Source organism: Cupressus sempervirens, chromosome 1, assembly GCF_028749045.1.
Source record: "Cupressus sempervirens isolate cs-2001-9-10 chromosome 1, ASM2874904v1, whole genome shotgun sequence".
NCBI lineage: Eukaryota > Viridiplantae > Streptophyta > Pinopsida > Cupressales > Cupressaceae > Cupressus > Cupressus sempervirens.
The window spans coordinates 47,040,665-47,052,993 of NC_143118.1; the positions used below are offsets into that span (position 1 = coordinate 47,040,665).

General features: G+C 36.5%; 1 protein-coding gene across 4 annotated transcripts in view; it reads left to right on the forward strand.

The window, feature by feature from the left end:
- Positions 1 to 550: 550 nt before the first annotated feature.
- Positions 551 to 12,329, forward strand: part of EMB2730 (Ribonuclease II/R family protein) — a 121,199-nt gene continuing 109,420 nt past the window's right edge. For 3 of the 4 annotated variants that reach the window (XR_016361379.1, XR_016361378.1, XM_089816308.1), the window contains exon 1: positions 551 to 1,042. Coding sequence is in view for 1 of the 4 variants with exons in the window: in XM_089816308.1 (XP_089672434.1) it covers positions 729 to 1,042 (314 nt within the window). In the remaining 3 variants the exon portion in view is untranslated. The remainder of the gene's footprint in view (positions 1,043 to 12,329) is intronic. The other variant, XR_016361381.1, reaches the window with a different exon arrangement.

The window sequence follows — 12,329 nt, forward strand, 5'->3', positions numbered from 1 at the left end:
CATACTTTCGTGCTTAATGGAGGATAACCCATATCTGGTGGACATGTGTTTGGTTGTATGACTTATCATGATGCTGATTACGAAACATTCTAGATGTATCTCAGAGGCCTTTATATACAGTCACTCCTAGTGTACTCTTATCATGGCATATTGAATATATCGTCATTCTGATCACACACTCTCTCACAGTCTACAGTTGTGCTTGTGTTTGAGTTCTTAATTCCTAAGTGAAATTTGCCGAATTTTGCCTTTAGACAAATTCTTACAATTCAAAATATCCATAGTAATTATAAAAAAATAATTTTGCTCTAGTATACTAACTGCACTACTACTAATGGTAACTATTATTTCATTATAAAATGAAATCAAATAAAAATAATCAATCAATTCTATATAACTTTTCTCTTTTATTAAATTTTCAATTAAATAAATTATTTAAATAAATTTATAATTTATTTTAGAATTAATTCCTAAACTATTAGGCACTTGTTGATACACGTGCGAGTATAAAAATGAATACTTTGTTAGTACAAAGAGAGAGTAATGGCAGAGCACATTTCCTACCTGCGCCTCTTAAGAGTGCAGCTGCTATTATAAACGTTCGGAAGACGTTGAAGTGGGCTCATATGAGAGCAAGAGAGGGCCTAGTAGGACAAATGGGAGCTAAGGTTTAAAGATGAGATGAGGGCTTTGCTATCGTTCATTCGTAATTCACATCTGACATCGACATGGCCTCTCGTCTGATGAATACTCCATCCATTTTCCTTCATACTGCATCCCCTGCTATTTCTCTTCCTCATTTCCCTATTCGCAGGGGTTTCTCTCATTTTGTCGCCATGTCGTCTTCTTCACTCACACTGTCTTCAGCTATTCTTACTCACTCCATGACCGGGGAATGGAGATGGAAGCGCTCCAGCTTTGCGTTTCGTCCTTCGGCGAGATTCGAACCTCGGTTCTGCTCGACACTTGGACTGTTCGAAATTATAGCGAGAGAGATCAAGGCCACGCAATCGACCGCAAAACGTGTTCGTTCTACTTCAAGGCATGCTCCTCTTTTCGCTTTCCTTTAACGTGTTGAATTTGGCCTATACGTTAGCTGCAATTTTTCAGACCTATGGTGATTAAATCTAATAGCCATAATTTGAATTAAACAAAATGAGCTTCAAAAGGATTGAATGAATAAAATTCCTTCAAAGGACCAAGAGATACAAAATTGATTTCCAATTAGCCAAAAAATTCTTACAGTTGTGTGGAGCTTGCCCCTCGAATAGCTCATTAGACTGTCCACCTTCAAGTTGTTTTCAAAATGACGATAGAAAGACAAGGTTTTTAACTCCCACAAATAAAGTTAAAGACCAGAATTAAAGACCTTTTTTGAAGTCCACAATTGCCTTACATGATTGTCAACCTAACTATTAGTAGACCAGGCAGGGTAAATATGCCACCTTATTGCTTATGTATGAAAAGATAAACGACCAGATTAGCCAAGGAATACATTATAGTAAAATTGCAGATGAAAAATGAAAGATAAACAATCATATAATTATCTGTAAATTTGTACACCTGAGTTATTAGGAGTTAAGAGGTTGACAACCCAACATTGAAGGATAGTTATTATATTAAAATAAAATTTCGCTCAGGAAAAGTAATCAATATTGCGTACGTGAGTCCAATTCTGTTGTAGAGACCAATGAGGTATCATTTGGAAGAGATTTGTTGAAGATACCTTCTAGCTGAGACCTAAATGGTATATGTTGAAACACAGGCCTTTTTTCTTAAAATAATTACTTGATGCAGCGCATGTGGATCTCAATGTGCTTACTTCACTGTTGAACTGTATTTTTTAAATCATCTGGGTGCCACTTGCTTCAATATGAATAATGTTGAGCCCATTTTGAGGGGATCTCAGCCGAGCAAGAAGAATTGTACATGACATAAGTTGAGACACAATTTCCTTTACATTGCAGTACTTTGCTTCCACAATGGATTAAGAGACCAAGAATTGTTTCTTAATCCTAAGCTTATTGGTCCTGACATGAGATATTTTGATCACAAACATAATTTACATCACACTAACTTGTCAAAGCTGGCACATCATCTATTATATTGTTGATACTAAAGCATCCCTGGTCAACAAGCAATCCTGTATTGACCTAAAGAATTTTTATTTTTAAAGTTATCTTTATGTTGGATTTTCTCAGATTGCATTTAGAGGTACGGAATGCAGTTTGAGCAGTATGTTTTTAGAGTTCTTGACAAGCAGTTGCTATAATGTCGAGGTATATGGTAGTTGCATAAAGGCACACAGATATGTAGTTGGTCCAAAAATATTTTATACCATTTCTAAACAGTTCGAGCTGGACACAAATAATCTGAGCATGTTTTCTATCCAGATTTGTCTGTCACTTCTGCAGGCTTGGATCTTCATGATAGTGATTATGAGATCAGATTGAAGGGATTTCTTGTGTATCTTTTGTGTTCATAGAAAAAAGGATCACTTTCATTCTTGTAGTCTTGACTTCAAACTTCCAGATTCTGTTGTATGTTGGATTTGCACCATAGGGATCCGTGTCATGGAGCTATTGGATAACTGGATACTTGCATTGATGGCAAATGTTAGAATTTGCACAAGCTTAGTTGGTCAAACTAGAGTACAGATTGAAAGTGGTGCCAAAGGAAGACGCATAACTTAATATTCAATGTGGTGTATGGTAACGTCTCCCAAAATTCCAACTAAGGTACTGTTTCAATTAAACAAACAATTTGGACTCAAAATAAAGTGCTATGTTTGAAGGGGCAGCACAATTATGGGAGATGTTTTGTTCAAAATTTCATATGTATAAATATGCGCTCATTTGGAAAATTTTGAAGTGACTTCTGCCTTTGCTTTGTAGCGTATTTATGCTCCCTCAGGCCTCCTTTCATTTTGATTTGACAGACCAAGTAGAAAAACCAAGACAACTCCTTTTGGATAGGTAGTTGGGAGATCGAGCTTGAGAATTTCTTCATAGATAGGGAAAGAGAAACCTTTGGGAACAACCTTTGAGAATGAAAGAATTAAAAATTGAAGAAATTAATCCTTTTTTTTAGGGCTAATGGTATTCAAAATAGAACTTGAAGGCAATACAAATGTGCAAAATACCAAAGCTATGGAACTAGTTGAGGATTCTCATATGAAACACTAGACATCAGAAGGAAAGGATGGTGACTCTACCATCAGTCCTTTGTATTGAGAGGCAAAACTTTCTCGAGTTCACAAGTAATGGATTAAAGGATCTGATGTAGTGATGTGAAACTTGTGAAACAATTTGGACAACAATTGGTCAAAATGATAGAGCATTTGGCTACGGCTTTTGTTAGCCACCTTAAGGGGTGTATCCATTGATTGGGATATAGAGATTGAACCAACTTCTGGAAACAAATGGGAGGGACTAGATAAGGCTTTTGAGGGAGAGCTCAAATTGTTTTCAGATGATAATGAAATAGTATCAGAAATTTGCAATATAAGACAAGGGAAGCATGGAAATGTAAGAGCTTATAGTTGGAGGCTAAAATAATTGCTTGTAAAATTAGAAAAAAGAGCTTTTTGATGGTTGAAGAAAATGCCATTTATGGAAGAGTTGATTCCTTCAGCAACTACAAAAAAATGAAGATAGTACCACATTCATCCTATGCAGAAGCTAATAATAGGGCAATGGGTATCGAGATTGAAGACAAAATGTATTCTCAGACTAAAAGAAAAGCCAATAAGGATGATAGTTTGGAATGGAGTAGTGATGATGAATTTAGTATAGTAAATGATAAAAAATTATAGTCAGAGAAAAAAGCAAGCAAAGATATAAAGGAACTTTGGTTATGGACCATAAAAGTGAAGGCTGCATCACAAATAATTTCCCTATAATTTTTTTGTGACATTCGCTAGGTTTTGAGACACCCAATAAAAAAGTGCCAATTCAATTTGAAGAGTGGGAGCATGCAAGTGTATGAGTAGAGCAGTCTATTCCACCAAGCACTTCATTGAAGTTGCAAAATAACTTGAATGCATCTTTACGGGGATATCAAAATCAAAGAAGGAAGGTCAAAGTCAAAAATAGTATGATTTCGGAGAATGACATATCACACAATGCCAATAATGTAATGAATGGGGACATTTTGTGAGGGACTGCCATAGAAATTAGAAATTATTGTGGAAGTGGTGTGGACTTGGAGACCATGAGGGCGTTTGAGGTCCACAACAAAATGTCAACATCAACATCATTGATGAAGAGAGGTATCACAATGCACAATGCCAATAATGTAATGAATGGGGATGTTTTGCAAGAGAATTTCATAGAAATTAGAAATTATTGTGCAAGTGGTTGGGACTTGGAGACCATGAAGACATGTGAGGTCCACAACAAAAGGTCAACATCATCATGAATGATGTAGGGAAGGCAGAGAAGGTTGTCTACTTGGACCCATATATAGAGATTGAGAGACTTGTGAAGCAAGAGTTGAAGTGGAGCATTCTATGCATACTAAACACCACCACTCAAATGCAAATGTATGTGTGGTAGCAAATCAATTAGAATCTAATAAAAATATTGCAAAGCAAGTATTTTGAACTATCATTCAAGTTAATGTAGTAAGGGTATTCCTGAACTCCCAAATGTTATACTGTATTTGGGAAGAATGAGACAATGCATGCTAGAACCCATTTAGAAGTTAGACAGAATGAAGGCTCAATAATCAACCTTTGTTTTTGGGAGACCCAATTAATCAATCCCATGTTATTGATGATTAACATTGGCAAGCAACCAATGATGGTGCATATGGATATTCATGTAAGGAATCTCCCTAATACAATTTGAGAATCTCCCTAATACAAGTTGATGGTGGATTTAATGCAAATGTACTTCCAGAAGACTCTTGGGAAGTCCAGACAAGCTGACCATCCGAACCCAAACATTTCAACCGGTGGCTGCCACCCAATAAGGAATCAAGGTACTTAGATTTTGAATTGTCCATGATAGGCAATTGTTTAGTAAATTTTGCATCCATCTTACTGCAAGAGAAAACATGTTATGCATTGTTGGGTTGGGGTTGGTTGGTAACCATCAAATATGACCATAACTGGAAAAAGAACACTAATAACTGTTAATGCAATAGGATCTCTGATAGAATAGACTGTATTTCCAGACTGTAATAAAATATAACTTGCTCTCAGATTTGTGTATTGCAGATCTTCAATTCAGACCAGTGTTTGATGCTTGGAGAATCTTCTACTTGAATGATAATGGATAGTTGTTCTTCAATAATCTGCAAGAGGAATAGATCGCTGGGACTGCATATATGACTTGTGATCGATATATTTAGTTCCCACCGATGCATGATAATATTTATGTTCAATGAGGAGTCATGTCCCCGTAGGGGCATGACTCTACGACCCTACGTGGGCATAACTACCACTTAACACAATGTAATTATAATTCTAAGATCGGCGGCAGTAATCACGCCCGATCCATATAACAACCAATGTATAAATCCCGATATAAATCGGTGATAGCAATATGATTAATAACAAGTGAAGCCCGATAAGAATCAGTGGCAGAGATATTAATTCCACACACACACACACACACACATGTATATCTGTTATTATTTCCTCCAATATAATCATAAGATCAGATTCAAATGTTCAGTATTACTTTGACTGAAGCTATACTTCAACAATAACCACCTTGGAATTTTTTTTTTTTGTCCATATGAAACATCAGCATGTACATGCAAAATGGAGGTGCACTGCTGTTAGAAGGACTGAAATAAGTGACTAGCTTTCACTCAACTATTGTTGTGATTGTTGATAGGTAACCATTCACAAGATGATGCCAAAACATGCAACAGATATGCAAATGAAACACCTTGGGATTTTATTTTTATTTTTTTGTCTATATGAAACATCAGCAAGTACATGCAAAATGGAGGTGCACTGCTGTTAGAAGGACTGAAATAAGTGACTAGCTTTCACTCAATTATTGTTGCAATTGTTGATAGGTGGTGCCAAAACATGGAACAGATATGCAAATGAAACACCTTGGGATTTTATTTTTATTTTTTTGTCTATATGAAACATCAGCAAGTACATGCAAAATGGAGGTGCACTGCTCTTAGAAGGACTGAAATAAGTGACTAGCTTTCACTCAATTCACAAGATGATGCCAAAACATGGAACAGATATGCAAATGAAACACCCACATAGATTAACACTGTAAACAGGGCTGAAGAAGATTGTTGTAGGTCTATAATGCTTGAATGTGACGTTACAGGTCCACTGTTTATGGTCTGCAGGTTGTGGCAGCAGTGTACATCTTCTTACTCCTTTCTACAATGTTTATTACACCATTAATTTGGACTGAGTGGCACCAAACACTCAGAAATTACAAATAGTGACTTATCAGCGAAAGACATATAAAAGGTTGGTCATGCATTTTCTGTCATTTCTAGAGTTGTACGCTCCCCACATAGACATCCAACCCACCAAAAATCAACTCGGAGTAGCCCACAAATAGCTCACATAGTCAGAAAATGTCAAATCACCCCTAAACAGATGTTGGAAGGCCCTTGAAAGGAATGGCTTGGTTAGGCTCGTGCAGCTCTGGGCGCTCAAAGTTAGAGGTATGGCTTACCTTTAAATCCAAGCCAGCAGCAAACAACTCAAAAGACCCAAACAACTCAAAAACCTTTACAATGGAGTCGCTCAGCTAGTAGGAGGCATTTGGCACAAACTCCAATGATGTCAAGCCCTTACTTAGCCTTCCCAACACCCAAAATGACTGTATGGCATACTTTTGCCATTGGGAATTGAATGACCAGGCAATAGTCCACTAAAAAAAATCAAGGAAACACATAGAAATCTTTGAGAACATTTGCAAATAAGAGCCCTAAAAGCTCCCCCTCCAAACACCTAGATAAGATAAAATATTAATGTCCAACAAGAGACCACAAATGGGCCTAAGGGACTGAAAGTACAAACAGAGGCCAGAAGGTAGGAGGACCACCAAATGGTGTCCGAGAAAAAGGAAACTAACAGAGCAAGAAGCAAATGAAGAGAAACAACACTAAACAAGAGAGACTATGAAACCGTGAAACAGCTAGCAGTTCGTAGTCATCAAAAAGTAGCTCAAAACCGAAGGATAATTATTTCTGTGCAGAGAAGTCCTGACCCGTCGCCAGAGAGGGCCGCTGCCACTGATTCTCTCATTTTTTTTAAACCTTCAATCTGCAACTTTTGTGAATAACAAGCGTGATTCCTGAAGTGGAACCACTCCAACCAGCTAGAGATTTTCTTTTAAGTCTAAAACTAGTTATCTAGTGAAGGTTTTCATCCTCACAAGATCCAAGGAAGAACACACAGGTTCATTCCTATTGAAGATTGTAGCTTTGATGGAGATCTTTATCTCTGATTTATGAAAGAGAAATATAACTGTCATGACCGTTATGGTCATCTTCAGCTGAAAGAGACATTTATAATAATATTTGCAATAATATTATAGAAAGAGACATGTGTCATGCATCATGCAAAGAGGCATGCGCATGGAAATAGGAAGAGTTTTATATTTGGAAATTGAAGAGACCTTTAGTTGTGTAATGAAGAGTCTCTCAATTCTATATATATATTGTATCAAGTGAAAAGCGTTGTACTTGAACATTTTTCTTTATCAATAAAAGTGATTTTTTGTTGTGTGGTTGGGTTTTTCTCTTCAAATGGAAGGGTTTTCCCAGGATAATCTTGTGTCTCTTGTATGTATTTTGTTCTTCCTTATTGCTATCATTGTTTCTGAGCAAAACCTTAACATGGTATTAGAGCATAGTTTGATTACAACAATGAAGGAAGTCTCATTTCTTTTTGCATATTCGATGAAAATTGGGTTTGTGTTAAATTTATGTAGCTGCAAATAGAGATCAATTACTTGCAGCTGTTCTTTATTTCAAGTTACATTTGAGCCTCCACATTTTTGTTTATTGTGGCTTGATAAGGTATCTTCTTTTCTCATTATGCTATTGATGGAGGTAGTTCTTGTATTCAGCTGAGTATTGGAACCATATTAGTTTTTCTTTGTTGATATTTTCAAGACTTGTCTTCAATGGAAGTTACCACTATTTTTTTGTAATGTCATGTGATTATTATTCGAGCCGAATCCTTATCTGCGATCACCATTTGTTTCTTTTATTTTGGATGCCTCTTTCAAGGTGGCTGTGTCATGACATGGCAGTTAATTTTCTTCATGGATGAGGTGGCTTGAGTGTATATATGTAACATCTTACTTGCCAATGATGGATGCTTATGAGCATCTGGTATTGAAGTTGTGTGAAGTTCTATGATTGTTGGTAACGTTTAAGTTGGGCATATCTTCACTATTATAGGGATTCTTTGTGTAGTTGTCATCTGTCCAAGCTGTACAACAATTGGAAATTTGGAGAGAAAAAATCTTCTTTCTTATTCCTTTGGTCTTTCAAAATCAATTGTTATTGGTTTGCAATATGTGTGTGTCTGGAAGAAGATGAGAGCGTACTACAACATGTGCAGGAAAACATAAAGAAAAATGCTTTTTTAAAGCATTACGGTTGGAGAGGCCTAAGGACGCAAATATCATCTTTGTCCCATTCTTTGTAAATTGTATGAAGTCCTTGAGTAACATAGTCCATGTATTAGTAACTATTAACTCTGGAAATACGACAATTTTTGTTCAAGAATCTTGAAATTCTTTGGCTTCATGTATGCGAATGTGTTATGACTAGAGAGTCATGAACATGCCATTGTAAATCTTGCTAGCAATATGTTTCCTAGCTCATTCATATGAATCCTAGCATCGTGCATTCATGTTTTGCTTGATTGTCACGTACTCTCCTATGTTGTTGGCATCAATATCTTCTTTGGGTTGATGCATGCCTTTTTTGGAAACGGCAGTCCTTTTATTTTTGACACAAGGGAAGGTTATAGGTAGGAGTAAGATGGAATAAACCCAACTTAAACGTACAAACACCCCTTGCTTAGAGTTAGACATGAAAGCTTAATCAAATACACAACAAGGAACAAGAGGCCATATGCAACATTCAATAGGTGTAATTATTTCACTTCACATATAAAGAAAGCAGCATGCCTGTTTGTGAGGCCTTTCGGGTCGCAGCCTAATACAAAGAAATATTATGAAATCAGAATCCAAATTCGCATCTCTATCTTCTTCGCTCTAAGCTGATTGTCTTTACCTACATCTAACCAAGCTTCTTATATAGCCAGCTAAGCCATGAGTTGGCTAGTCAAGCATTTAATTACATTATAGGTCTAGTCTTGGAAGAGTAAAACAAAATTTAAGCAAAGGACAACATAAGACCACATGCTCTTAAGGATAGGTCCACACGGGAGTCAGTAGTCGGCTCCCAATTGTGCAAGATGCCACATCAGTGTACAAAACTTTGCCAAAGGAAACGACGCGCCTCACTGGATGAAAATTGCAGGAAACAGAGACCACAAAGAATGACACAAAACTTGAAGAATAAGAAACCTTAGGGTATGTGCACTTAGGACAAGGATCAAGGATAGGTCCTCGACATGATATCAATTGCGTACATATGGAAACCAAAAGAAGCAACGACTACTTCGCGAACAACAGATTGGTATAGAAAACAAGATTTTTTTTTTTTTTGGGTAGATGCAAGATTGCTAAAGGACCCAACATGCTCCTGCATCAGACAATTGGGGTTAATAAGAACTGATGTCCACATCATGCACTACTGACATTTTGACCTGAATCATAAAGATCCAACTTAGCTTGTGTAATCCATGAACAATCTTCAACTGATTCCATGTAGTCTTTTTCCTTTGGTACTTTTTCTTATTTTGCTATTCAAAATCCTTTCAATGTTGTTTGTCTTCTTCTTAGGATAATCAAGTTTGTCTTTCGATTCATCATCTAATTCAAAATACTCAAAGATATCTCCTAGTGAAATATCTATATCTTCTAGTAAGTCAACTTCAAAAGCATTCCCATTGTCAAACTTTCTCAAGATCTTACAAGAACCAAATTTCTTAATCTTCAGCTTGCTATAGGTACCAACTGGAAATCTGTTCTTCTTCAAATGAATCATAACTTCATCCCCAACTTCAAAAGATTTATATCTCCTCCTTCTATTTGCCTTCTGCTTGTATTTCAAATTATTGTCCTTCAAATTCTCTTTCACTTCCTCATGCAACGTCTTCATGAAATCTGCAAATTCCTCTCCTTCAACACTTCTTTTTGTCTTAGCGTTCAGATCTCATAATTCAGTCATTTCCTTAGAATTCATCCCAGTAAGAATCTCAAAAGGTGTCTTCTTATTGCTTCTATTCATAGAATTGTTATGTGCGAACTCTGCTTGTGCCAAAACAAAATCCCAATTAGCAGGCTTATCTCCAACCAAACATCTCAACAAGATACCCAAACTTAAGTTCACAACCTCAATTTCTCCATCTGTTTGCGGATGAAATGTAGAATAAAACTTCAACTCTGTATTCAACTTCTTTCAAAGTGTCCTCCAGAAATAACCAATAAACTTAGTATCTCTATCTGAAACAATAGTCTTAGGCAAACCATGCAATCTTACCACTTTTTTAAAGAATAATTCAGCCACATGTATTGCATAAGATGTCTTCTTACATGGAATGAAATGGGTCATCTTTGAAAATCTTTCAGCCCCTACAAAAGTAGAATCATTACCCCTCTGAGTTCTAGGTAAACCAAGAACAAAGTCCATACTGATGTCTTTCCAAGTTTTACTAGGTACAGGCAATGGTGAATACAATCCCAAATTCTGACTAGTTCCTTTTGCTGTTTGACAAATTCTGCAACTTCTAACCAATCTCTGCACATCCTTATAAATTTGTGGCCAAAAGTACCTATCAGAAATCAACTTTATTGTTTTATCAATCCCAATATGTTGTGCAAGTCCGCCACTATGCGTCTCCTTCATGATGTTATCTCTCATAGATCCTCTAGGTATGCACAACTAAATTCCTTTAAACAACATATCTTCCTGAATGAAATAATCAGTCCACTTATCTCTTACCATCTGATCTTTACAAGCTCTCCAAGGTTGTGCAAGATCAAGATCGGTTTCATACAAGTACTTTAAACTTTAAATCATCAAAACCAAGTACCTCAACTCTCATCTCAGTCGACAAATTGCTTCTTCGACTCAAATCATTAGTAACTTTATTTGACTGTCCACTCTTATGCTTCAATGAAAAAGAAAAGTTCTGCAAATACTCAAGCCACTTTATATGGCTCTGATTCAACTTATTCTGACTTCCCAAATATTGCAAAGCTTTATGGTTCGTGTACAACACAAAATCGTTAGGCATCAAATAATGTCTCCATTTCTTCAAAGCTTGAACAATAGCATAGAATTCCTGATCATAGACTGGATATCTTCTCTTAGCATCATTCAACTTCTCACTAAAGAAAGCTACAGGTCTTCCTTCTTGACTCAAAACAGCTCCAATGGGACTTCCACTGGCATCACATTCAACCTGAAAAACCTTACTGAAATCAGGCAAAGCAAGCATAGGTGGTTCTGCGATCTTTTGTTTCAAAACTCTTTTGTGCTCCATGTGTTCACTTGAAATTCTTTTTATCCTAGTGTTACCTTGGTGCGGCGGTGCAGGGGGACGTCGGGACGAGTTTTGGGTGCAGGAAAAAAATAGCCTCAATTTGGGGATGGCGGGGGGGTTTTGGGGGGGGGGGGGAGAGGAGAGGGAGTGGAGGGAGGGGGTTGCATAGCATATATATAATATTATTAATATATATGATTGAAAATGCTAATTATGAAATGATACTTCAATATATTATATAACAATGTAACATTAACATACCAAATATAGTTGACTACAATGAATAGAAAAAATTAAAATGCGATTCACAAACCATAAGTTCAAACTTGAAACTTGAAATTTCATAACCATTACTATTACTAATGACCATTTGACAAATCAACTTAGTTCAAGATGCAAGATTCAAAATTCATTGTTCAAATATGATTTTATGAATATCATATATCATAAAGATGCTCATGATGACAATGAACCGAATAGCATGAAACAGTGAAATATTAATAATGTATCATAGCCATATCAAAGTGAGTATAATCAACAAAATGACAAAATGCCAATAATGAGAATGGAATCATCTCAAGTGCTCTCTAATCATCCCCTATGCCGAAATCCTCATCACTGGAACTACTAGACTCCTCGTGGGTAAGATCTCGATCCTCTAAAGGAACACCAACTAGCCCTACATTGGCTTCTGCATCGGCAT